The sequence below is a fragment of the Enhydra lutris genome, unplaced genomic scaffold, assembly GCF_002288905.1.
Source record: "Enhydra lutris kenyoni isolate GAN:26980312 unplaced genomic scaffold, ASM228890v2 scaffoldscaffold58, whole genome shotgun sequence".
NCBI lineage: Eukaryota > Metazoa > Chordata > Mammalia > Carnivora > Mustelidae > Enhydra > Enhydra lutris.
Genome location: NW_019154142.1, coordinates 14271668 through 14299047, shown reverse-complemented (window position 1 = coordinate 14299047; position 27380 = coordinate 14271668). Strand labels below are relative to the sequence as shown.

Here is a 27380-nt window from a genome sequence, read left to right as displayed (position 1 = left end):
AATAAAGGTAGAATGCAGAAAAATTAAATCTCTCATTATCTCACTCCCTTGGGAGTACTTCCCCAACAATGCTCCTCTCCCAATCATCTCTAGTAAATGGCAGCTCTAACCCTCCATTTGCTCAGGAGACTAGCCCTGGAAACTTCTCTCGCTCCTCACTTTCCCTAAAAACTCTTTTCCAATTCATTAGCAGATTCTGTTAATTCTGAAAATAAATAAATAAATAAATAAATAAATAAATAAATAAATAAATAAATACAGGAAACCAGCCAATGCTAACCAGTCTCACACATATCAACATGGTCCAGCCACCATCACTTCATGCCTAGCCCTAAAGCATTCAAGGTATGAAAAGTTTCATTGATAGGGTCTCAGATTCCACACTGCAACTAACCTTCAAGAAAAACCGCATGTCATTTCCATGTAGTGTCAAAAAAGAACATCCAAAATTACCTGAAAAGGCTATAAAAATACTCTTCCCTTTTCAAACTACATGTCCTTGTGAGGCTGGCTTTTTTTCATATACTTCATACTTTTTTTCATAACACATCATACTGTAACAGACTGATTGCAGGAGGTATATGAATCTTGCTGACTTCTATAAGCTAGATATTAAAGATATTTGCAAAAATGCAAAATAATTCTATACTTTTCAATAATTTTCTTTATTGTCTTGGAAAATAGTTACTTTTCCTGAAAAATCATGTTATTTCAATTAACATATAATGGGTCTGTTATTATTAGTTTTAAATAACATAATAAATATTTGAGACTTTTTCAGTTTTAATTAACATGGTAAATATTCATAGATATAACCAACAGAATCACTGCTCTAGCAGCTTCCGTCTCAGAGTAAAATCCAAAATCCTTAGTGGTTTACAAACTCCCTACCGTGACCTGACCCCATTTTCTCTGAGAAAATAATCTCCACATCCACTTCTTTTTGACTTCATTTTTAGTGCCCCTGTCCATCTTCTTTACAATGGTCTCCTTCATTTTTCTTCGACAACACCAAGTAAGTTCCTACATGAGAGACTTGGTACTAGCTTCCCTAGTTTTTGGAGTATACTCCCTTGGATAATTCTAGGGCTCACTCTCTTCTTTCAATTCTTTCTTTAATGTTACCTTATAAGCAAGATAGTCCTGGAACACATTTAAAGTAGTACAGAACAATACTTTCCATCTTTCCATTTCCTTTATTATACTTTATTACTTAAAAAAACAAACCCCAACACAGTTATCACTCCGACTTATATTTTTAATTGTCTTTTCCATCTCAAGTGAAAGCCCATAACAGCAGGCAGTCTTTTTTTTTTTTTTTTGACAAATAATGTATTATTTGTCCCAGGGGTACAGGTCTGTGATTCATCAGTCTTACACATCTCACAGCACTCACCATAGCACATATCCCACCCTCATGTCCATAACCCAGCCACCCTATCCCTACCCTCCCACCCTCCAGCAACCCTCAGTTTGTTTCCTGAGATTAAGACTCTCTTATGGTTTGTCTTCATCCCGATCCCATCTTGTTTCATTTTTCCCTCCCTACCCCCACGAACCCCGCCTTGCCTCTCAAATTCCTCCTATCAGAGAGATCATATGATAACTGTTTTTCTCTGAGTGACTTATTTTGCTCAGCATAATACCCTCTAGTTCCATCCAGCAAGATTTTGTTTCTTTTGACGGAGCAGGCAGTCTTTTGCTTGTTCACTGCTATACACTCAGTACTTAGAAAAGTAGCTGGCATTTACTTTTATTTTCAATTTTCACCTAATGGATAACTGAAATTGTAATCTTACTGCATTTATATTTGCCTTTTCCTTTGAAAGTTCTTGATTTGATTCATCAGATTTTTCTCAACAATGCAGTGATAAAATATTTTAAATGCAAGTATATTTTATCCTAATACAGGGGGGAGAAAAGCAAAAACGATGGGAAAAAATATAGCTATTAGACTTTCATACCTGACATACTCTGAGCGCTTGGTCCAATACTGTTTTGGTGTCCGTGTCATAGTCTGGGCAGGGCAGCATGGTTCTGCTGAGATGTGCCTGTAGTAGGAGATGTGCTTTGGTGTGAGGGCTATCAAATGAATGAGGATTTGATTCAAAGGGAAGACATTTTGCCAGTTCACTATTCATATGATCTTCATTATGTCTTACAGGCAAATCTGTGTATTCTTCTGCATCCTGGAAAACACACAAACACATATAAATATATATATATATATATATATATATATATATATATATATATAAAATAATGTTGGATCAAAGGTATAATTAACATACTTCTTAGCTGAACTACTGACATTTAAAATGTAGTTTAGAAAAACCATAAGGTAACTAATCATGCCCTCTTAGAACTTTGCTTTATTCAATCCTATTATTAATATGTAAGCACAAGCTGAGGATTTTGGAGGAGAGGGGGGTGGGGGGTTGGGTGAGCCCCGTGGTGGGTATTAAGGAGGGCACGTATTGCATGGAGCACTGGGTGTGGTGCATAAACAATGAATGCCGGAACACTGAAAAGAAATACAATAAAATAAAATGGAAAAAAATATGTAAGCACAAGCTAGTAATGTACAATATATCTGAAATGCATGAATGCTCTTCTTATTTTTACAATCCACAAAAATAAGAGGACCTGCTGGGCATCATACAACATGTTTAACACTGGGACCACAGCAATGAACCAGAAACTGAGAGTTCCTCAGGGACAGACAAGTTCTACAAAGTACGACGAATCTTATTATATGGTAAGTACAGAGTGCTGAAGGGACATTCAGTTTGGGGACGTACTTATTTTAGAGAGTCAGGGAAAATTTCCTGGAAACAATGACATTTAAGAGCTATAGGATGAATGGAAGGAATATGGCAGGGTTGAGGCAGGGAGGTGGAGGATAAGATTGGTGAGGTAAGAAAAGGATGAAGAGAAGAATCCTTAACTTAAAATTTATTGTAATAAGTTAGATTAAAATAAAATGATTTGAAATCGAGTTTTCAGTACCACATGTAAGGAGCTTGGAAGTCACCATTCTATCCTAACAACAAGTAAAAAGCTGAACAAATTGAAAGTTCAACAACTCTTTTTGGAGCCATAAAAGGAGAGAGGACATGGGGCAAACTGCTGCTCCCAAGACTGGAGACACAGGCCAATATCGGGAGTCATAGCTAACAGAAGAAAATAATGATTCTTATCATAAGATAATTGATTCTAAAATTCATATGGAGGGGTGCTTGGGTGGCTTAGTGGGTTAAAGCCTCTGCCTTCAGCTCAGGTCATGATCCTAGGGTCCTGGGATCGAGCCCCGCATCGGGCTCTCTGCTCAGCAGGGAGCCTGCTTCTCCCTCTCTCTCTGCCCGCCTCTCTGCCTACTTGTGATCTCTGTCTGTCCAAAAAAAAAAAAAAAAAAATCATATGGAAATGTAAAGGACCTAGGATAACTTTAAGAGCTCTGAAAAGTAACAAAGTGGGAGTTAACAAGACCTGATTTCAAGACTTTAATTATAAAGCTTATCTAATAAAAAAAAAAAGTGTTCTATGGAATAGATCCAGAAATAAACACATACCTATATGGACAACAAATTTTTGACAAAGTGTGAAAGGCAAAGCAGTGGAGAAAGAGTAGTCTTTTCAAGAAATGGTAGTGGAATCATTGGGAATCTACATACAAAACCCCCTAAAATAAAGCAAATGAAACCGTTCAATCTCTACTTCATACTTTATCTAAAAAGTTCACTCAAAATTTATGATAGACCTAAATATAAAACCTAAACCTATAAAACTTCCAGAAGAAAAACAGGAGGACAATTCTGCTACCTAGGGTTAGGAAAATATTTCTTTGATAGGATAACTTAAAGCATGATCTTTAAAAAAAAAATGATAAATTGAGCATCAAATTAAAAATATCTGTTCTTAAAAAAAAAAGACATTAAGAAAATTAAAACATAGTCCATAGACTGAAAACATATGCAAAGCATAGATCTAATACAGGACTTATATACAGAATGTATAAACTCTCAAAACTCAAAGTGGGAATGCAAACATCCCAGTGAAAAACAGGAAAGATTTTAATAGATACTTTATGTATCTATTTATGTCTGTATCTATATGCAATATTATTAGTTATCAGGAAAATAAAAATTAGAATGGCCAAAATTTAAATGACTAACATATCAAGTACTAGCAAGAATGGAGAAAAATTGGAACTTTTCCTACACAGTTGGCAGGAATTTAAAACGTTTAAATTGCTTAGGTAAACAGTTTCATATTTTCTTAAAATTTAAACATATAACTACCATGTTCCTAGTGATTTACCTAAGAGAAAAAAGAGCATATGTCCACACAAAAATCGTACACAGTAGTTCATAGCAGCTTTACTTATATAGCAAAACAAACAAACAAAAAAAAGAGAAAAAACTTAAACGTCCATCAACAGATGAAGGGATAAATTTTACCCATACATCCATACAATGGATCCATGCAATGGAATTTTACTCAGCAATAAAAAGAATGAACTATTGATACTTACCAAAATATGGATGAATCTCAGAATAATTATGATGAAAGAAATCAGACCAAAAGCAGATTGGTAGTTGTTTAGGTAGGGGTCAGAGTGGAAGGGAAGGGAGTTAAAGCTCACAGAGGGGAATGTGATAACTTTTTTTTTTTTAAAGATTTTATTTATTTATTTGACAGAAAAAGCGAGAGATCACAAGTAGGCAGAGAGAGAGGCAGAGAGAGAGGAAGGGAAGCAGGCTCCCTGCCTAGCAGAGAGCCCGATGTGGGGCTCGATCCCAGGGACCCTGGGATCATGACCTGAGCCAAGGCAGAGGCTTTAACCCACTGAGCCACCCAGGTGCTCCATGCGATAACTTTTGATTTGCTTTTGCTAGGTACAGAATTCCTGCCTAGGAAATAAAACTGTGTGATGGAATCCCTGAAGACTGTATAATTTGGAATTCAATTATATGAAACAATTAGAGTATTCTATACCTATATATGTTTTCATCTTTCCTTGCTTGACCTACAGTTTCAGAAACCTGTGCCTTTACTGTATGTTGAGTATACTACAAGACTACTCAAAACATAATTACATCTTTATGATGAAAATTCAGACTATATTAATAGGTAAATTCTTATTTTAAAAACCAAATGGAATAAATTCATTTAAACAAATATTTGTTGATTATCTGCCTTATGAGAAAGACATACATTACTCAACCGATTATGTAAATAAATGCAAATTTAATAAGGCGACAGGTGTTATGAAGGAGAAACATATAGAAGCATGATAGACTCTAGACAAGGAATTTGACTGAGTTAGGAAGGTCATAAAGGATTTCTGAAGAAAAAGGCAGGTAAGATACAGAGATCAGCAGATATTAACTAGATGAAGAGAGAAATGAAGTGTTCTAGGAACAGTATATACACAAAAACCCTAGAGTGGGAAGGAAAACCACAAGTTCAAGAGACTAAAAAAATAGGTCTTAAAATAACTTCAATTGATTCGATATAGTACGCTGAAAAAAATATTTTTTTTATTCTTTTTAAAGATTTTATTTATTTATTTGACAGACAGAGATCACAAGTAGGCAGAGAGGCAAGCAGAGAGAGAGAGAAGAGGAAGCAGGCTCCCTGCAGAGCAGAGAGCCCGATGTGGGGCTCGATCCCAGGACCCTGAGATCATGACCCGAGCCGAAGGCAGAGGCTTTAACCCACTGAGCCACCCAGGTGCCCCCCCAAAAATACTTTAAATGAAAAGCTGAAATATTCTGTTTAACTGAACTAGATAAATATTTTAAAATTACGTTTCATCTTATTTTGTTCTGCATTAGTCAAAAATATTACAGCTATTCTACACTATTTTAAATGCTATTTTCACCTTTTTGACTGCTTTGTGTAAAGATATGTATGCTGCCATATTAGCAATGAATCATTTTTTGCTCCTATGTGTCATGTTGGTTTTCCTTTCATATGTCATTTCAGTTCTTTTCTGTCTGTTCCCTCTGAAGTCATCTGCTAAAGAAGGACCAGTTGTACGTGACAGTTATATTATTTTTGATTTCAGGTGAATTTTAGGACCGAAGCATCATCATGTAATGGCTGATCCATCTCAACGTAGTATCTGAGCTCCATCCAAATCCCTATCAGTGCCTATCCACCTATTCCAGGCTTGCCAAATGTTTAAGAAAAAATGAACAGCAGGTAAGAACGAAGATGGTTCAGAAATCTAAAATGTGACCTTTTCCTTGGAGGAAATTAAAATTATATTGGGGGAAAATTTATATAAATAATTACTTTAAGTGTAGAATAAAATATAATTATTTAGGGAAGAGCATTGGAGTGAATTGGATGTGCTGGAAAGTTTCCCAAAAAAGACAGTGTTCGTTCTAGGCTTAGAACAATTTGTAGAAGAGGACAGAGGGAGAGAGATTCCTTGCATTCCATGCGGAGAAAATAGTATGAGCAGATCTATAAAACAGATAAGGAGGGGTCTGAGGTTTAAGCCTCAGGGATGAAGAGAATGATGATGCTATTAATAGCAGAGAAGTTGGGAACACTCAGTGAGTTGGAGCTTTCTGTCAAGCATGCAAAATACACTTAAAGAGAGGGCAATAATCTGGATAGTTGGTGGAGGTGGAGGGAGAGAAATGAGCTTTAAACCCGTTTCATGGTCTAACATTTTATTCATATTTAGATTTCTTTCTAATATTCATTAAATACAACTTCTGATCTTCTAGCAGAAGAAAATCAAATAGTTATTTTAATACTGCAAACTCAATTCGCTCTCTAGGCTTTGGATAGGTAAGAAACAGGATTAGGCTTACAAATTATATGAAAAGTTCAATTAAAGAAAAATTACATGGAAAGTAAGAATTTGGCCTAAAAGCAGTAACTGTAGTATTATCTCAGTAATCTACTCCCCTCAGTACAATCTTATTCAAATTTGATTATACACTTTACCCACCAACCCCCAGCACACACACAGAGGTAGGGAGGGAGAGAGAAAGAGGGAGAGACAGACAGAGGGAGACTGACCAATTAATAACAATATAAACTGGGCATTTCCCAGCCTCAAATACCTCTGTAAGTGTGAACATCTTTCTGTATTCCGTGGTTCCAGCATCCGAAGAAGCACATGATACACACCTTCATAAAGCATGACTTCTAATGAAACCAACTCCTTCATTTGGTGCTAAACTAAAGAAACAATGATCTGTCCCAATGCTAAAGGAAAAAGTAGTGGAGTTGAACTCACTGAGAAGGAGTCTATCTAGATAGGACTGACTACTTACAGTCATGCTTATTGTACTTTTGGGGTCATTTTCAGGTAAATTTGATCACCAGTGTTTTTTGTTATATTTGCTTTCTTTAGAATCTAAACTCCATGTAAGACGTGATTCCACTGTTCTCCAAACCATGCCAATTCTGCTCGAATTACCCGATTTATTGCTTTAATCCTCTGCTTCAGTAGGATTGTGAATTTGCTCCCTGCCAGCAGTATCAGTATCACATGAGTCTGCTGACAGCTGAGTACATTTTAGGCTGGAAAAAAATGTCGTGCAGAAGAGAGATCTTTCTAAGTCTAATAAGGGGATCATCGGATCTTTACTGTAGACTACCCAAAGACAGTGACCTTATGAAAAAAATTCAAGGCTACCTTTTCTATTTTGTTTAAAAGATTTTATTTATTTATTTGATGCAGAGAGAGAGGGGACGGGAGAGACAAGTGAGGCAAACAGCAGAAGGAGAGGGAGCAGCAGGCTCCCTACTGAGCAAGGAGCCAGATGCTGGACTTGATCCCAGGACCCTGTGATCATGACCTCAGCTGAAGGGAGATGCTTAACCGACTGAGCCACCCAGGTGCTGCATTTTCTCAATGTATGAAGCAATCTTTCTAAACTCAGGATTCTTTAATTTCTTTGCAAAAAACTATACACTTTCATTTTTACTAAAGTAAATAATATGTTGCCACAATGGACATGATCTGTACCCCAATGTTCATAGCAGCAATGGCCACAGTTGCCAAACTGTGGAAAAGAGCCAAGATGCCCTTCAACAGACAAATGGATAAAGAAGACATAGTCCATATATACAATGGAATATTATGCCTCCATCAGAAAAGATGAATAACCAACTTTTGTATCAACACGGATGGGACTGGAGGAGATTATGCTGAGTGAAATAAGTCAAGCAGAGAGTCAATTATCATATGGTTTCACTTATCTGTGGAGCATAAGGAATAACACAGAGGACATGGGGAGATGGAGAGGAGAAGTGAGTTGGGGGAAATTGGAGGGGGAGACCAACCATGAGAGACTGTGGACTCTGAGAAACAAACTGAGGGTTTTGGAGAGGAGGGGGGGTGGGAAGGTGGGTAAGCCTGGTGATATGTATTAAGGAGGGCACGTATTGCATGGAGCACTGGGTGTGATGCATGAACAATGACCTTGGAACACTGAAAAAATAAAGTTAAAAAACCTTGACACATGCTATATTTTTGAGATCTTCAAAGGAGGTGATATTTGATTTATAAATACTTCATAAAGTATCAAACCAATAATAGTTTCTGTAGTTAAAAATTATCCAAAAATTAGCTGACATCTCATCAAAAGTAATTACTTCCTTTGAGGATCCTCTCTTTTCCTGCTTCCAGTGTTTGAATTAAAGGGGAACCTGAAAAATGTAGTAAGTAATCAATCCCCTTAGAAATGTTGTAGGTCATGAGGGTGGGGTGGGATGGTGTGAGGTGGTAGAGAAAACACTGCATCTGGGAACTGATACAACAGGTGGATTTTCAGCTCTGCCATTTACAAGCTATGTGACCTTCCAAGAGTAACTAAACCTTCCTAAACCCAAATCCCTTACCTTAAATTGGGATTTGGTGGGAAGATTCCGTGTGATAGTGTTCATGAAACACTCAAACACTATACATCTTGGTATAAATGTTAGGAGTTATGATAATAATGATCCCCACATCTGATACCACATAGGATGTTAGCTGAAGTTGAAGATCCAATTATTTGAGTTCTGTTCTGCAGTTTTCAGTTGTAAATCTTTGTTTACAATTATGTAAATATACTTCACTAACTAAAATAACATTTAATTAACTCGTTTTTAAAGATATCATGATTCTTAAACATGATTCAAGGAAACAATTTTTTTTTTTTTTTTACTGATACTCTACTAGTAGTGGCACCTTCATTTCATCCAAATAATCATACAATTTTTATGTAATTGTGTTACAGAAAACACTGGTTCTTTGAAAGACAATGTTCTCATAATACAAGAGACCGTCAAATTAAAGATAAAATATTCAGGAATTGTATCCTCTTGAACCATAGATTTGATATTGCAGGCTTTAATCTCCAGTCTCCAATTAGGTTTCTTTTAAATCCATATTAATTAAATGTTCACAAAATCACATCAGTGTGTGAAAAGGAAATATGCTCTTTTCAGTGTACCTGGTGAGCTAACTCAAAATATTGTGGAAAGACAGGGAAAAGGAATGAATGACATATATTACACACCTGGTGCAACTTTTCCAAAGAAGTACTACAGTTACATTACTCTGAAACCCTACAGTATTTTCGAATATAAATTCAAGTAGGGCTAGGGTGGCTGGGTGATGGACATTGGGGAGTATGTGCTGTGGTGAGTGTTGTGAATTGTGTCAGACTGATGATTCACAGACCTGTATCCCTGGGGCAAATAATACATTATATGTTAATTTAAAAAAACTGAAATGCTATGAATTCCAAGAATAAAATGAAAATATGGATTTCAAATTTGTTAGAATAAATAAAGAATATTCTTGGTATATAATTCTGTGTGCATGCGTGTTTTGATTGTGGACTGGACAAGTAATCTGAAATGAAGACTGACTGAAGACAACTGCTACTTAATCCTCATTTTCTCTGCCAGACCCTCCTGTAAAAACCATGATCATTTATTCCTGTAATTCCAGTTCACAATTTTTCTAAGCTCTTTAGAATGTGGTGGCATGTTTGTCTCACCACTTTACTTGGCTCTTAGCTCCTTCAAGAATTTTATTTTAGATGTTTCAGAATACTTAGAAAGGAGATTTCGTACTTAGTTGAGATTGATTAGAAAAGCAGCAATCCCAGGATCAGCAGAGAGAGCTAGTAAAATAATAAAAATCCCTGCTTAAAAACAAACAAGCACACAAAAAACCCTTTTCTAGCCTCTTTTTCCTCAGTAGGACACTCTATTTACCTCCAAATTACTCCTCTAATTTTAAACAACTTGTCTAGTTAATTTCCTGTGTGTGATCACTGACTACAAGTGAGGTTCATTTTCTTATCTACATCATGTAGGTAATTAAAGGAAATTGAAAGTGGGCAGTGAAGCTTTGATGCAACTGGGATTGAAGCTGAATGGAGGGCAGCGAGGTCAGTGGAGTCCATTATATTTTTATGTGAGAGGCTGGTCTGTCTGCCCTGTCCTTGTTTATTTAGTGGAGGCTGGACAGGCTCCTAACTGCAAATCTATGTCTCTGATTTGCCCAGCTGTCCTTGTATAAAGACGTCTTCCCCTGCAAATGTTAAATGACAGTGATTGACAACCTATGATGAACTCTGCTTGCAACCCCCTGCTACTGTTTTTAGATTGCAAAAGAAAAAAACAGAATAAAGAAATATCTTTCATAATCACATCAAATGGGCCCTGCTGTTCACTAAATCGTTTTTATTTTGTTTGCCTTGTCACCACGAATCTCAATCTGTTCTACAAATGCCATAAACTCACCTACACCACGTAAAGTAAAAAATTAAAAAAAAAGGTATGTAAAGCTACCACATTTTGCTTATATATTTGTACTCGTTTAAGTTTACTGAGGATATATACTCTTACATAATGGTTTGTTCACACCATCGTATCCCTAACTACTTTGCTTGTTCTCCTAAGAACATGGCATATCTATACTGCTGAGAAATGTCTTTCAGTGATTGGCCGGCACCTGGGTTTAGTTAGGGTTCTGGTAGTTTAATTCAATATGTAAGTCTTACATATCCTTGTGGCTCTTAAGTACATTGGCTGTACAGCTTATGTTTTAGATTTGTTAAAATAAGAAGCTTATTACAATCTACTTCGGCTTTTTCTTTAGTGAGCGTGTAAGTGGATATTGTTTGTGTGGGTGTGTGTTTACAGATAGATATATTTGCTATACTTAAGCAAATTGCAGAGGTAAGAAACACCCAGAATGGGTTCATGTTTGGCTTGTACAAGTGTTTGTAAGACTAAACTAGTACTTTTATGTCATTGCACACATCGCTGCCTACACTGAATCCACTAACTAGCAGATAAGCGGGGATGGCAACCTGATCAATGTGAGAGACTAAAGAAGCTTTATGCTGTAACTTAATCTCTGTCATGGGAACAGTAAAACTTATAAAGTTAATGAGTTCTAGACTTTAAGTAGCACTTGATTAATTTGTAACATTCTGAGGCGTTAAAACAAACCAAAATTAGTTTCTCACATTCCAGTGCTGTCTTTTGGCCACTGAAGCTGTAGGAAAAGCATTTCAGTAAATTTCCCTCATAGGAACCCAGTTTAATTTCTGGGCCCTTCTGAAATATTAATTAATTGTATATTATACATTTTATAACAATATTTGAAAAATTATCTGGCATTTATTCAGCCGGGCCCAGATATATTAAGGGATAAGAAAACATGCCTCATATTTTTATCTTTATTACATCAGGTTACCTATTCTTCAATCATTAATACTCTAAAAAACTATGTGTGACATAGCTTGTTTTTGAAAATCAAATATATATAATTAGTTTTTAATACTTGTGATCTGTACTTTTATTAAAATTATTCAAACTGAATAAATCATTTACTACTACATTAAATAAATCTCTAAATTAAAAGACTGCTATAAGCTAGACTTATCTGGAATTTATAATGACCTCAAAATTCAGTAAAATGTATACTAGGAATGAACTTAAAAACATTCTTTGTTAAAGAAAAAGGTAAAAAAAAAGCCCTTGGTTATAAAAGTTATTGGAAAATGATAAAATTAAGATCTAGTTAATTAAGCAATAATAAAATATCCAGTATGTACATGATTTGGTTCACTCAGATAAAGTATCAAATAATTTTACTCTATGTAGGTAGCAAAAATGTAAATACTGATAGATATAATTGTTAATACTCATGGATCGATGCATGTCTCCTTTCAGGGCTTATGTGAGTATATGTGTCTGATTTGTATCAAGGTCTGAAACTTAAGAACTATGTTTGGCCTTCAACCAATTAAGGCAAGCATGGAATCACTTGCCAAACATAAATATGAACAAGAAACAACACCTTATTCCTTCCGTTGTAAAAATGACAACCCGTTGACAGCTAGATTTTAAGGGATTTTTCAATAGTGGGTACCAGTAACTTTGTTGTACTTAAATTAATTTCAGTGGTAAGAATTCCATCAGAAACTTCTATTTCCCAGGATTTATAGCTAAGTCCTTAAAAAATTGCTCTTTGATGAAACTTGAAAAAAAATGCCTCAGTTTTGGAGGATGTAATAAAAATGTCTTATAGCTTAACAATGTTTAGATACTTTTAAAAAATAAAAATCTTGAGGCTATCCTGTTTGAATCCTAAAATAGAGTGAGATTAGTAGCAAAATGTAATAACTGTGTTTAGTTAACTGTCACACTTTGCAATCTATCTTTAAAAGCTAAACAAACTTTCTTATTACCTTGTTTCTGCCTTTAAAACCTCATATATTTATTTGAGTGACTTCCTTTATAATTTGCTTTTCTATAGGCTATGAGAGTATATCAAACATAAAACAAACATATGAAAACACTAAAAATACATATATATAACCTAAGGTGGAAATACTAAAACAGTTCTATTTAATGTCTATGGAATATTCTTCCAGGAGTTAAGCAATACATATACAAAAAGTTAAACAAATCTACAAATGAAATATCAAAATAGGCCAGTATACAAGAAATAATCATAATGTAGGAGTGATTGACAAATGAATGAAACAAATGCTGTGTCACGAACTTAGAAAAAGTAGTAATAACTACTAATTCTGAATTAGGGAATATTTTAAGAGGGAGCTGAATCAAGATGGATGGATGAATGTTAGACACATTTCAAGTGGGAATCATAAGCAAAGGTGTTGAGTATATATCCAGCATGTTGAAAGGTGAGAGTAAGAAGGTTCATCAGGAGAAAGGGGGAGGTGGATCTGTAAAAGTCTAATGGATGGTGTTGGTAAAAACGAAGGCCTTGATAGCTAGGTTAAGGAAACAGTGCTTTATTATTTACGTAAGTTTAGATTTTAAAAGCAGAAATGTTCCTTTAAAAGAGATAAACTGGAGGGATGAGTTGGGTGAATTACAGAAGAGAGAGAAACTAAAGTAGGAAGATCGCTTAGAAGACTGTTTAGGAATGGGGTGATGAGAATCCAGACAGGAGCTGGTTGTGGGGATGTAACATTTAGCATGGAGACTATACTTAGTAACACCGTATTGTATATTTGAAAGTTAAAGGTAGACCTAAAAGTCTGTCATAAGAAAAAATTTTGTAACTACGTATGGTGACAGATGTTAACTAGAGTTACTGTGGTGATCATTTCACAATATAAACAAATATCGAATTATTATGTTGTATATCTGAATGATTATTATATATTGATTATACTTCAAATAAAGGTATTAAACTCTTTAAAATGGTAACTCTGTTATCAGTGATTATAGGTTAAAAGGAGAAAATACTGAAAATATTGTCACTGTAGTTTTTAAAAATTTTCAAACCGCCTAATAAATATTAAAGATACCAGTATATTTTGATATACAAATAATTTATGGTTGGCATTAAAGAGGGCAATTTTATCTCATACGGAGTCTGAAAAACAACCAGAGGTAGGCACAGGAAGAGTAGCCAGTGTCAAACCATTAAGAAAAAGCACTGGATAAGATGTGAACATGCATTTTTAAAAATAGACTATTAAAAAGAAGTAAATGATGTCAAATGCTGTAGAAATGAAGACATCAAGGATATCAAAGCACTGGGTAATTAGGCCCTCTTGGACCTCCGAAGATTCTAAACAATAGTAATCCAGATTATGGGGAGTTAAGAATGAATGGAGGGGAAAGAAATGGAAACAGCAGGTTGAGATCTCACTTTTTTTGTCGGTGACTGGGAGAAAGGAAGTAAGATGGTAATTTGAGAAGGATGGTAAAACCCAATAAAGAGGTTTATTCTCCCCAGACTATGGGTTAACCTATACATGTACAGGAGTGCATTTTTTTTTAAGCTGAAAAAGTTATTTTAAAGTTTACAAGAAACAATATCATGAAAACTACTGAGAAAATTCTACACAAAAAAAGCAACGGTGGTGGTGGTGGTGGGAGGGTGACCAGTGAGTAGTAGAGATAGTATGTGAGAATCAACGTTATCCATTCTGTGGATTTATCACCTTTTGTTTATCTATTCATTGGTTAATGGACGTTTACTCATTTCCACTTTTTGACTATTATGAATAATGCTGCTAGGAACATCTGTGTACAGGTTTTTGTCTTAAGTTTTTCAGTGTTTTGGGCATATACATAGGAGTGAAACTGGTGTGTCACATGGTAATTCTACTTGACATTTTGAGGAACAGCCAAACTTTTTTCCTAAAGTGGTCACACCATTTTACATTTTCACTAGCAATGTATGAGTGTTCCAAATTCTCCATACCTTCACCAACATTTGCTATGGTCTGTTCTTTTGATTATAACCACCCTCGTGGGTATGAAGTGGTTTTGATTTGTATTTCCCTAAAAACTAATGATGGCAAGAATGTTTTTATGTGCTTATTGGCCATTTGTACATCTTCTTTGGTAAAATGTCTATTCAGATCATTTGCCCATTTTTTAATGGAGTCACCTACTATTGAGATAAAAAGTTCTTTATATATTCTGGAATTGAGTCCTTATCAGATATATGATTTGCAAATACCATCTTTCATTCAATAGGTTATTTTTTCACTTTCTTGATAGTATCATTTGCAGCACAAGAGCTTTATTGATAAAGTCCAATTTGTTCACAAATTTTGTTGCTTACACTTCCAGGAACAAATGCTATCACATAACCCAATGTGGGTAAAATTTACACCTATGTTTTATTCTAAGAGTATTACAATTTTAGCTTTTACATTTAGGTTTCCGATCAACTTAGAGTTAATTTTTGTGTACTGTGTGAGGAAGGAGTCCAACTTTATTCTTTTATATGTACATATCCAATTATCTCGGTAGCATTTATTGAAAAGACTGTTTTTTCTCTATTTTACTGTCCTGGCACCCTCATATTAATTGACCATACATATAAAGGTTTATTTCCTGACTTTCAGTTCGATTTCATCCATCTATCTGTCTATATGTGGTCACGACCACACTATTCTGATTATACTCACTTTGTAGTAAGTTTTTAAGTCAAGAATTGTGAGTCCTCCAACTTTGCTTCTTTTTCAAGATTGTTATGGCTCTTATGGGTCACCTGCATTATCATATGAATTACAGTACGAGCATCTCAGTTTCTGCCAAAAAGTCAGCTGGGCTTCTGGGATTGTGTTGAATCTGTAGGTGGATATGGAAAGTATTGCCATCTAGCAGTAAGTCTTCCAATTCACAAACATGAGAAATCTCTTCATTTATTTAGATCTTTAATTTCCTTCAACAGCATTTTACAGTTTTTAGTGCACAAATCTTGCACTTCCTGTTTGAATTTACTCCATATTGTTCATTTCTAGTGTATAACAATACAAATGATTTTTGCATATTGATCCTGTATCCTGAAACCTTGCTAAACTTACTAACTCTACTAGTATTTTGGTGAATTCTTAGGCTCTTCTACATACATAGTCATGTCATCTGCAATTAGAAATAGTTTTGCTTTTTTCCCCAAATTGGATGTGTTTAATATTTTTTCTTCTATAGTTGTCCTAGTTTGAGTGCAGTATGGACATTTTTGCCTTGTTTCTGACCATGGAGAGAAAGTATACAGTTTTTCATTATTTAGCATGATGTTAGCTATGAATTTTTTTGTGAATGCCCTTTGTCAGATTGAGGAAGTTCTCTTTTCTTCTTACTCTGTGGAGTGTTTTCATCATGAGAGGGTGTTGGATTTTGACAAATATTTTCCTGTGTCCATTAAGAAGATCATGCAGTTTTTGGCCTTTATTTTATTAATATGTGAATTACATTAATTGCCTTTTGGATGTTAAATCAACCTTGCATTCCCAGGATAGATTCCACTTGGACATGGTATATAATCCTCTTACTTGCTGCTAGATTTGGTTTGCATTTTGTTGAGGAATTTTTGCATTTATATTCACAAGGAACATTAGGCTGTAGTTTTCTTGTGATGTCCTCATCTGATTTTGGTGTCAGGGTAATACTGACCTTATAGAATGAGTTGGGAGGTGTTCTTGCTCTTATATTTTTGAAAGAAATAGTATAACATTGGTAATAAGTCTTAGAACATTTGGTAGAATTCACTAAAGACATCTGAGCCTGGGCTTTTCTTAGCGGGAAGTTTTAAAATTACTAATTCAAATTCTTTCCTTGTTATAGGGGTATGTATATATGTGTGTTCCTTCTTGGTTCAATTTTGATAATTTGGTGTCTTTTTTGGAATCTGTCCATTTCATTATATTATATAATTTTTTGGCATGTGGTTATTTCTAGTATTCCCTTATACATTTTTGGTCACCAGTAGTGATTTCAGTGACTTGAATATCCTCTTTTTCTTTACTAGTTTAGCTAAAGATTTGTCAATTTTGTTAATCTTTGCAAAGAGCCAGGTTTGGTTTTATTGATTTTCTCTACTATTTTTACATTCCCTTTTTCATTTTAATGCTAATCTTTATTCTATATTTCCTTCTGCTTGCTTTTCTCTATCTTTTTAAAGTGGAAAGTTAGGTTACTGATTTGAGATTTTCCTTAATATAGGTATTAAGAATTATGAATTTCTAAGAACTGCTTTTGCTGCATCCCATAAATATTGGTATAGTGTGTTTTTCTTTTCATTCATTTGAATGCATTTTCTAATTTTTGCTGTGATTTCTTCTTTGACCCACTGGTTATCTAGAAGTGTGTTGTTTATTTTCTACATTTGTAAACCTCATAAATTTCCTTTTGTTATTTATACTTCCATTCCATTGTGGTTAAAGAACATATGTTTAATGATTTCAGTTGTTTTAAATTTACTGAGGTTTGTTTTAAGGACCATTATATGGTCTATTTAGGAGAATGTTCAAGTGCACCAGAGAAGAATATGTATTTTGCTATTGTTGAGTGGAATAGTCGTCTATAGATGTCTATTAGGTTTAGTTGGTCTATAGTGCTGTTCATGTATCCCTTATCCTTGTTAATTTTCTGTCTAGCTGTTCTACCATTATTAAAAGTGCAAATTTGAAGTCTCCACTTATGAGTGTTGAATACCTATGCTCTATTTCTCTCTCTAATTCTGCCAGCTTTTGAGACATTGATTTTAAGCATGTTTATAATTGTTACATGTTCCTGATGAATTGACTCTTTATTGAAGTAGAATTCTTTAATTCTGCCAGCTTTTGAGACATTGATTTTAAGCATGTTTATAACTGTTACATGTTCCTGATGAATTGACTCTTTATTGAAGTAGAATTAACAGTGTTATATTGGTTACAGGTGTACAATGAGTCAATAATTCTATACATTATTCAGTGCTCTTCATGATAAGTGTACCCTTAATCCCTTTTATCTATTTCACCCATCACCCACCAATCACCCCTCTAGCAAACACTAGTTCGTTCTTTGTATTTAAGAGTCTGTTTTTTATTTGTTCATTTTGTTTCTTAAATTCCACATGAGTAAAGTCAAATAGTATTTGTCTTTCTGTCCGACTTATTTCATGTAACATTATACTGTCTTGGTCCATCCATGTTGCTGCCAACGGCAAGATCTCATATTGTTTTTGTGGCTGATTAATATTCCATTGTGCGTGTGCACGCACACATGTATACACACATATATATGCACAATGGAATATATACATACATATATATACACACCACATCTCCTTTATCCATTCATCTATCAATGGACAATTGGGCTGCTTCCATACCTTCGGTATTGTAAAGAATGCTGTGATAAAATGTAGGGGTGCATATATATTTTCAAATTAGTGTTTCTGTTTTCTTTGGGTAAATACCCAGTACTGGAATTATTGTATCACATGGTAATTCTATTTTTAATTTTTTAAGGAATATCTGTACTATTTTCCACAATGGCTTCACCAGTTTGCACTCCCATCAACAGTGCATGAGGTTTCTTTTTTGTCTGTGTCCTGGCTAACACTTGTTATTTGTCTTTTTGATTCTAGCTATTCTGACAAGTGTAAGGTGATACCTCCTTGTGGTTTTGATTTGCATTTCTCTGATGTTTAGTGATGTTGAGCTTTTTTCATGTTTCTGTTGGCCATTTGTTTGTCTTCTTTAGAAAAATGTTTATTCAGGTCCTCTGTCCATTTTAAAATTGGATTATTTGCTTTTTAGGTTGAGTTGTAAGCTCTTTATATATTTTGGATATTAACTCCTTATCAGATATAACATTAAAAATATCTTTGCCTATTCAGTTGGTTGCCTTGTCATTTTCTTGATAGTTTCCTTCAGTGTGCAAAAGCTTTTTATCTTGGTGTGGTCCCAACAGTTTATTTTTGCTTTATCCCTTGCCTGAGGAGACATAACTAAAAAAATGTTTCCATGGCCAATATCAAAGAAATTACTGTGTATGATTTCTTCTAGGAATTTTATGGTTTTAGGTCTCACATTTAGGTCTTTAATCCATTTTGAGTATATTTGTGTGTATGGTATAAGGAAGTGGTCCAGTTTTCCCAGCATCAGTTGTTGAAGAAACTTCTCTCCACTGCATATTCTTGCCTCCTTTGTTGTAGATTGATCATGGAAGCATTGGCTTATTTCTGGGTTCTCTATTCTGTTCCATTTATCTGTGTGTCTACTTTTATGCAGTACCATGATGTTTTAATTACTACAGCTTAGTAGTATATGGGTTTTTTTGCATCTGGCTTTTATTATGTTAAGTATGTTCCCTCTAAACCTACTTTATTGAGAGTTTTTATCATGAATGTTGTACTTTGTCAAATGCTTTTTCCTGCATTTATTGACATGATATGATTTTTATTGTTTCTTTCGTTAATGTGATGTATTGCATTGACTGATTAACAAATACTGAACCTCCCTTGCATCCCAGGAATAAATCTCACTTGATTGTGGTAAATGATTTTTAAAATATATTGTTAGATTAAGTTTACTAATATTTTGTTGTGAATTTTTGCATCTATGTTTATCAGAGATATTGGCTTGTAGTTTTCTTTTTTTGTAGCGCCTTTGGTTTTGGTAATACTGGCCTCACAGAATGAATTTACAAGTTCTGAACTGCCTCTTTTGTTGTCAAATTATTATAAGAAGTTATAATAATAAAGCTGATTATTATAAAATGCTCCCCTTCATCTCTACTGAATTTTTTTGTCTTAAAGTCTTTTTGTCCGATACTAGTATAACCATCAACCTTAGTGTATTATAGTCCAGCTCTTTTATGGTTATTGTTTGCATGGTATATCTTTTTCCATCCTACTTTTAACCTATTTTTATTTTTTTTAATTTTTAAATTTTTTAAATAAACATATAATGTATTATTAGCTCATATTTTTATTTTTTTTTTAAATATTTTATTTATTTGTCAAGAGAGTGAGAGAGAGCACAAGCAAGGGGAGTGGCAGGCAGGGCAGACAGGGAGAAGCAGGCTCCCCGCTGAGCAGGGAGCCTGATGTGCGACTCAAGCCCAGGCCCCTGGGATCATGACCTGAGTTGAAGGCAGCTGTTTAACCGACTGAGCCACCCAGGAGGCCTAATCTATTTGTATTTTTAATTATAAAGTATGTCTCTAGTAGATAGTGTGTAGTTGAGTCGTGTTATGTTGTCCAGTTTGACAATCTCTGTTTTTTGATTCTATTATTTACTCCATTCATATTTAATATTATTATTGACATGGTTGGATTACATCTGTCATCTTTCTTTTTATTTGTAACTCATGTTTTTCTTGTTCCTCTTTTATTGCCTTCTTTTACATTAGGTAAGTATTTTCTAATGTAACATTTTAATTCTTTTAATGATTTTGTATACTTTCTTATTTTTTATTTTCTTAGTAGTTGCTCTAGGGTTTAAAATATGCATCTTAACTTATTAGAATTTGTTCCAGATTTGCACTAAATTTCAATGAGATACAGAGACATTATTCCTATATAGCACTATTTTCTCCTTCTCTCTTTTTATTGTTATTATTCTTATACATATTATATCTATATAGGTTACAAACTAAAAACAATATTGTAACTATTACTTTACATTAATTTCATTTTGTTGTAGAAGTTAACAGAATAAAGAAGAGCAATAATAACTTATACAAGTTTGTTATATTAATGTTCTTAAGCATGAACTTCCTTATACCTTGTTCCAAAGAAAGTGAGTCCCCTTAACCAGAGCTATGGAATTCTTTCTTTGTAAGGTCTGCCTTGTCTCCTAGGCAGAACTTATGTGCTACAACAGAGAGAAAACTTGTGGGTGGGGTTTGTGACCCACTTCTTCCAGATTGACATCTGTGCTCTATGAATGGGGTTCTGGGAAATGATAATAGGTCCCTGGTCTTCAAGTTTGGGTCTCTCAGCCTGGAATCTCTAACCTATATATTAACTGGACAGGGGAGATCAGCCTCTTCTTTTTAGTTTGTCATATCTGAAGTATAGCTCTACCCTATAATTGGAGGCTGGGTGGGAGAAAAAAACAGACTGGTCCCTCTTGGCCAAAACTGCTTGGAGAAGAGTTTCTGCAATACAAATATGGGGGATGGGGAGAAGCTGAGAGATGCCAGTAGCCAGTCCATTTTGGGATGAGAATATAGCCTACGATGGAGAAGTAGTTCCATATTTTTGACTGCAAATGCCTTCAACAAAGCTTCTGTCATATTTTGTACTGCGGCAGGGACATGAACAGTTCAAATCCACAGCCTTTAACTCTTTTTTGAGATTTAGTAGATTTTCCTGAATAGGTGCTTCTCCATTTGCTGTATGCCCTTAGGACTTTTGGATTTTGCAAAAAGAGAGTAACACTCTCGCAGTTAAATGGGTTTCCTTGTGGAGAGGGTCTGCTGCACCTCAGACTGCTATCTGGTCTTCTCTACTACAATAAACCAAAATATAAACCACATACCTAAAAGATGTCATTTTTGAAAAAAGAGTTGGGCTATTTAGTATTTCCTCCTATTTTGCTTACAGAGACAATAAGGTGTACTTAAAAGTACTCCAATTTTGGAATTAGAATTGGGATGAATCCTGCTTCTACCACTTATTCTTGTAGACTTTCTTAAAGTTTGAAATCTTCAGATTTCTCTACAAAACAGGATAATACCTACTCCAAAGAGTTCTGTTGTATTTTGAGAAGAAAATGAAATAAGATACATACATATGGCACAGTACCTGGTAGATTGCAGGCATTTAAAAATTTTTTTTGAGTGAAAATGAATGCCGCTTATATAGTCAACTACTCTTTGACAAAGCAGAAAGAATATTCAATGGAAAAAAGACAGTCTCTTTAACAAATGGTGTTGGGAAAACTGGATAGCAACATGCAGAACAATGAAACTGGACCACTTTTTTACGCCATACATGAAAATAAATTTAAAATGAAAGACCTTAATGTGAGACAGGAAACCATCAAAATCCTAGAGGAGACCAAAGGCAGCACCCTCTCTGATCTCAGCTGTAGCAACTTCTTCTTCCTTTTTTAAAATTTTATTTTATTTATTTATTTGACACACACACACACACACACACACACACACACAGATTACAAGTAGGCAGAGCAGCAGGCAGAGAAAGAGAGGGGGAAGCAGGCTCCCTACTGAGCAGAGAGCCTGATGTGGAGCTGGATCCCAGGACCCTGAGATCATGACCTGAGCCAAAGGCAGGGGCTTAACCTACTGAGCAACCCAGGTGCCCCTCAATTGTAGTAACTTCTTACTAGAGATGTCATGAGAGGGAAGGGAAACAAAAGCAAACATGAACTACTGAGACTTCATCAGGATAAAAAGCTTCTGTACAGCAAAAGAAACAATCACCAAAACTAAAAGGCAGCCTACAGAATGGGAGAAGATATGTGCAGATGACTTATGTGATAAAGGGTTAGTATGCAAAATCTATAAAGAACTTATTAAAGGATGCCTGGGTGGCTCAGTTGGTTAAACATCGAACTTTTGATCTCAGCTCAGGTCTTGATCTCAGGTTCGTGAGTTCAAGCTCTGTGGTGCGCTCTATATTGGGTGTAAAGCCTACTTAAAAAAAAAAAAAAAAAGAACTTATCAAACTTAACACCCCAAGAACAAATAATCCAGTTAAGAAATGGACAGAAGATATGAATAGACACTTTACCAAAGAAGACATCCAGATACATGATAACAGATACATGAAAAGATACTCAACATCACTCAACATCAGGGAAGTACAAATCAAAACCAGGATGAGATACCATTCTGACACTTGTCAGATGGCTAAAATTAACAACACAGGAAACAACAGGTATTGGCGAGGGTACAGAGAAAAGGGAACCTTCCTGCATTGCTGGTGGGAAAGCAAACTGGTGCAGCCACTCCAGAAAACACTATGGAGGTTCCCCAGAAAGTTAAAAATAGAACTACCTTATGATCCAAATACCTTTGTTATTTATCTAAAGGTACAAAAATACAGATTCAAAGGGGTACACGTACCCCAATGTTTATAGCAGTATTATCAACAATAGCCAAACTATGGAGAGAACTCAAATGTCCTTTGACTGGTGAATGGATAAATAAGATGTGGTATGTATGTATGCATGTATGTATGTGTGCATGTGTGTGTGTAATGGACTATTACTCAGCCATCAAAAAGAATGAAATCTTGCCATCTGTAACGACATGGATAGAGCTAAAGTATATCATGCTAAGTGAAATAAGTCAGTCAGAGAAAGGCCAATATCATATGATTTCACTTATATGTGGAATGTAAGAAGCAAAAAAGATGAACATATGGGAAAGGAGAAAAAAGGAGGAAAATAAATCACAAGAGACTCTTAATGATAGAGAATAAACTGAGGGTTGATGGAAGCAGGTGGGGGTGGATGGCTAGATGGGTGATGGGCATTAAAGAGGGCAATTGTGATGAGCACTGGGTATTGTACGTAAGTGATAAATCACTGAATTCTACTCCTGAAGCCAGTGTTTCACTGTATGTTAACTAACTAAAATTTAAATAAAAATTGAGAGAGAAAAAAGAAAATGGGTGCTGCCTACCATCTGAAGTTTGAACTATTTCTGGGGAGATGAAGCAGATCAGTTAATAATGGAAAGGGCTTACTTTTCAGGCCTAGGACAGATGTACATTGAGAAGATGATTCAGTTAGCCATGAGCTCATGAAGGTAAACAAATGGTACATGAAGAACCTTTCTGTGCCCATACAACTATTCTGGCTTTCACTTTTAATATAGTATTCAATGAATTGCATGAGATATTTAATACTTTATTATAAAATGGGCTTTGTGTTAGATGATTTTGCCCAACTGTAGGCTAACATAAGTGTTTTGAGCATGATTAAGATAGGCTAGGCTGTCTAAGCTATGATATTGAAAAAAGCTATGATATGAAATATGAAATACGATATGATATGAAAAAAGCTATAGGGTAGGTGTATTAAATGCATTGTTTACTTAGGATATTTTCAACTTACAATGGGCTTACCAGGATGTAAACTATCATAAGTCAAGGAAGACAGATCCCTTGTCATTAGTCAACAACATGTCAGTCTAACTAACTGCGCAAAATTAAACAATACAATGTAAAACAATAGAAAAATGATTGCAAGGTGAAACTAAACATCTTAGAAAAGATGCATTAATTCATCAATCAATGAAAGTGATGCTTGAATAACATGCAAATCCATCGGCAAAAGAGAATCTGGCAGAGTTAGACTGATGAACAATGGAACAAGAAAAATAAGAATGATGACACTATTAAGTGCTCAGAAGCAAATGTTTTAAATATCCAAGTACTGAGATAGGTCATTATAAAAATTTGTGTCCTCAAGTGTATTTCAGGAAAAGTTATTTTCTTAATATTTATGCACTGAAAGTTAGGCCCAAAGTAAAAAGTGTTATACCTTGTTATATATAATTATATTAGAAAAATTGTGTTCCCTCAAAAAATCATCACAAGATCAACTTGATACAGTCTTTAAAGTTAGCAAATAACTGAGATAGAAGTTCAAATTTTGTTGAATATAAAAAAAAGTAAATGAACTTTTCCTTATAGCTTTTTTAATTTTTAAGATAAAATCTTCAATAAAACTTTCTTCTTCTTTCTTCTCACTTACTATAAAATATTAGACTCTCTTTTAAGTAGATTAATTTAAGTAGATTTTTCTAGGGACCAGTATCCTTAGTTCTCTAGCACTGCTTCTTTGACTCTTCAAAACTTATGTAGTGTGGTGACATAAAAGAGCTCCCAATTAATTCGGTCTGAATGTGACACAAATTCTGTACCTTAACAAGATATGGTTATCTAAAAGCTCCCAAAGTACAAGCAGGTGCCCAATGACCCGGAAGTCTTAATGCAGCTTTCCAAGAGAGAGAATACGACATCACTGGTAAAATTCTGAAATTCAAGCTATAGTGCATTATATGAATCTGCAGATTTGAATATATATTGCCTATATTCAAATGTATCTCAGAATTCTATCTGAACAGCCTTATCATTATTAATATAAATGTAAACTTTAATTTTTATAAATGGTTGTTCCTCAGGATAGTTTACCAAAATTAATAAATCAAAAACTATAAAGAATACATGTAACATAATACTGTAAAACTTATCAAATAGGTGCTTACACATAAAACCTCCTAAGTTTTAAAAATTCTATTCCTAGATATCAAACCCACAAACATGTCTTTGATGCCCAGACTTCAGAATATGAGACAGGACCAGAGCTCCTAGAGCAACCAGCCATACTGAAAGTCAGCCAAAATGAATGGATGGCAATATGGAGAAATAGCTCAGGATAGTTTCCAAAATGTATTCAATTTGTTTTGCTTTTATTCACTAAGTAGAAAGTTTCTTCTCTAAACTTCATTTAAATATCCTAAGGAATTTCTGATTTATCTGAAATGCAAAAATCTAGGTTCTCAGGGAAAACTAAGAAATGGTAGCTTGCATACGTGAGAGTATATATAAACTATTCTGTTATGAAGCAAAGTCTACATTAGGAAGAAAAATGTAGGTATCCTTAAAATTTCTGAAGAATTCTGATACATACTCTAGTTTTTTCTTTTATTTTAATTTGGAAATATATTGTTTAAAATTAAGGAGTGATAAAACAAGCAATTTCTATTTGCTCTTGAAACAAGGTTTCCTATAGAATACTGCTATATGGGGCGCCGGGGTGGCTCAGTAGGTTAAACCTCTGCCTTTGACTCAGGTCATGATCTCAGGGTCCTGGGATTAAGCCCCACATTGGGCTCTCTGCTCAGCAGGGAACCTGCTTCCCCCTCCCCCCCCCACCTACATTTCTGCCTACATGTGATCTCTCTGTCAAATAAATAAATAAAAATCTTAAAAAAAAATAAGAATACTGCTATAGAATTAATCACATGATTTGTAAGGCCCATCTGAAAAAGTTTGAATAAGTTATGGTGGACATGTAAAATGAAGAGAATACATGCTCCCAAAGTTTATAGCAGCTTTATCTACAATAGCCAAATTAAGGAAAGAGCCCAAGTGTCCATTTACTGATGAATGGATAAAGAAGATGTATGTGTATGTGTGCGCGCATGCGTGCACACACACACACACACACACACACACACAGACAGGAAAATCAGCCATAAAAAAGAACAAAATCTTGTCATTTGCAACATGGATGGAGCTACTGAGTGTTATGCTAAGCGAAATAAGTCAGTCAGAGAAAGACAAATATCATATGATTTCATATGTGGAATTTAACAAAACAAATAAACAAAGGGACAGAGAGAGAGACACACACACACACAAAATAAGAGATAGACTCTTTAAACTACAGAGAATAAACTAGGGAGAACAAACTGGTGGTTACCAGAAGGGAGGTGGGTGGAAGGATGGATTAAATAGGTGAAGGGGATTAAGGAGAGCACTTGTTGTGCAGTGGTATTGTATGGAAGAGCTGAATCACTATATTGTACACCTACAAACTAATATTATACTGTAAGTTAACTGGATTGAAATAAAAACTTGAAATTGAAATAAAAATAAAAAGTAAAAAATATGAAGAATTTACAGATTTGTGGGTTTTTTCATGTCTTATTCAGGCTAGGTACAATATTTAAAGATATCTGATTTTCTTCCTGAGTGGGACAGGAAACTGACAAGAGCTGGTTTATTTAGCACAGGTTTAGGGAACGATTACTCAAATTTATTAGCAGTCATTACTACTTCAAAAAATATTTAACAAATAAGCTTTAGATTTCATCCTTACTCCCTAGTCAGTTCTCTAGTCCCTCTGAGACTTGTTTGCCCTAGTCCATGTATTATCCTCTATTTCCCATAACTGGAAAGTCTTCCTCGTTCTCACTAAATATTCCATATTGTAGGAGAATCTTCTAGGAACTGTTAGCTTTTGGTTTCTACTTAGTGCTTTAAAATGCTAATCTTTTCTTGACTTACAAAATGTTCTTGGTAGAACACCAAGACTTGGACTTATTATTAGTTAAAATCAAAACTTAGCCAAAAGGAAGATGTATAGAGGTGACTAAAGTCACAAGAGGGTCTGATTTTAAATAAATATCCCAGAACATATGCCTTGTTATTCAAAATAAACACCGTGAGAGGTTATAAATTCATTTCAATAGGGCTTGCATCACTCAAAACATTTTGAAAGTGTTCTTTTGGTATTATAGTCAGAATGACTTTAGGAACTACACTTACCTTGTAGTTATAACCAATTTGACAACCAAAAATCATACTGCCTCACTTAATCAACAAATTTAGTCTTCTGACTTGGCTTCAAATAATTTCCTGTCATTTTCTCAAAACAAGAGCAAATGTCCAAACAGAAAAGTACCATTAATGGAGAACATTTTGTGCCCAAAATAATCAAAAGAAAGTGCCATGGGCCTGAATGAAGTTAATATTTTTTGTAATGAACTTAGTCAACAGCTTTTAAAGATAATCCTAAGACAATAGTTAATGAATGTATTCTGTCCTGTTGATTTTAAAAGTCACTTAACTTTAGTTTGAA

The 27380-nt window shown here is 34.7% G+C and overlaps 1 protein-coding gene across 1 annotated transcript in view; it reads right to left on the bottom strand.

Annotated features, from left to right (window-relative positions):
- The window catches only part of LOC111158253 (activating signal cointegrator 1 complex subunit 3), a 362572-nt gene that overhangs the window by 24120 nt on the left and 311072 nt on the right, over positions 1–27380 (bottom strand). The window contains exon 37 of the mRNA XM_022520163.1: positions 1965–2189. Coding sequence (XP_022375871.1) covers positions 1965–2189 — 225 coding nt within the window. The remainder of the gene's footprint in view (positions 1–1964; positions 2190–27380) is intronic.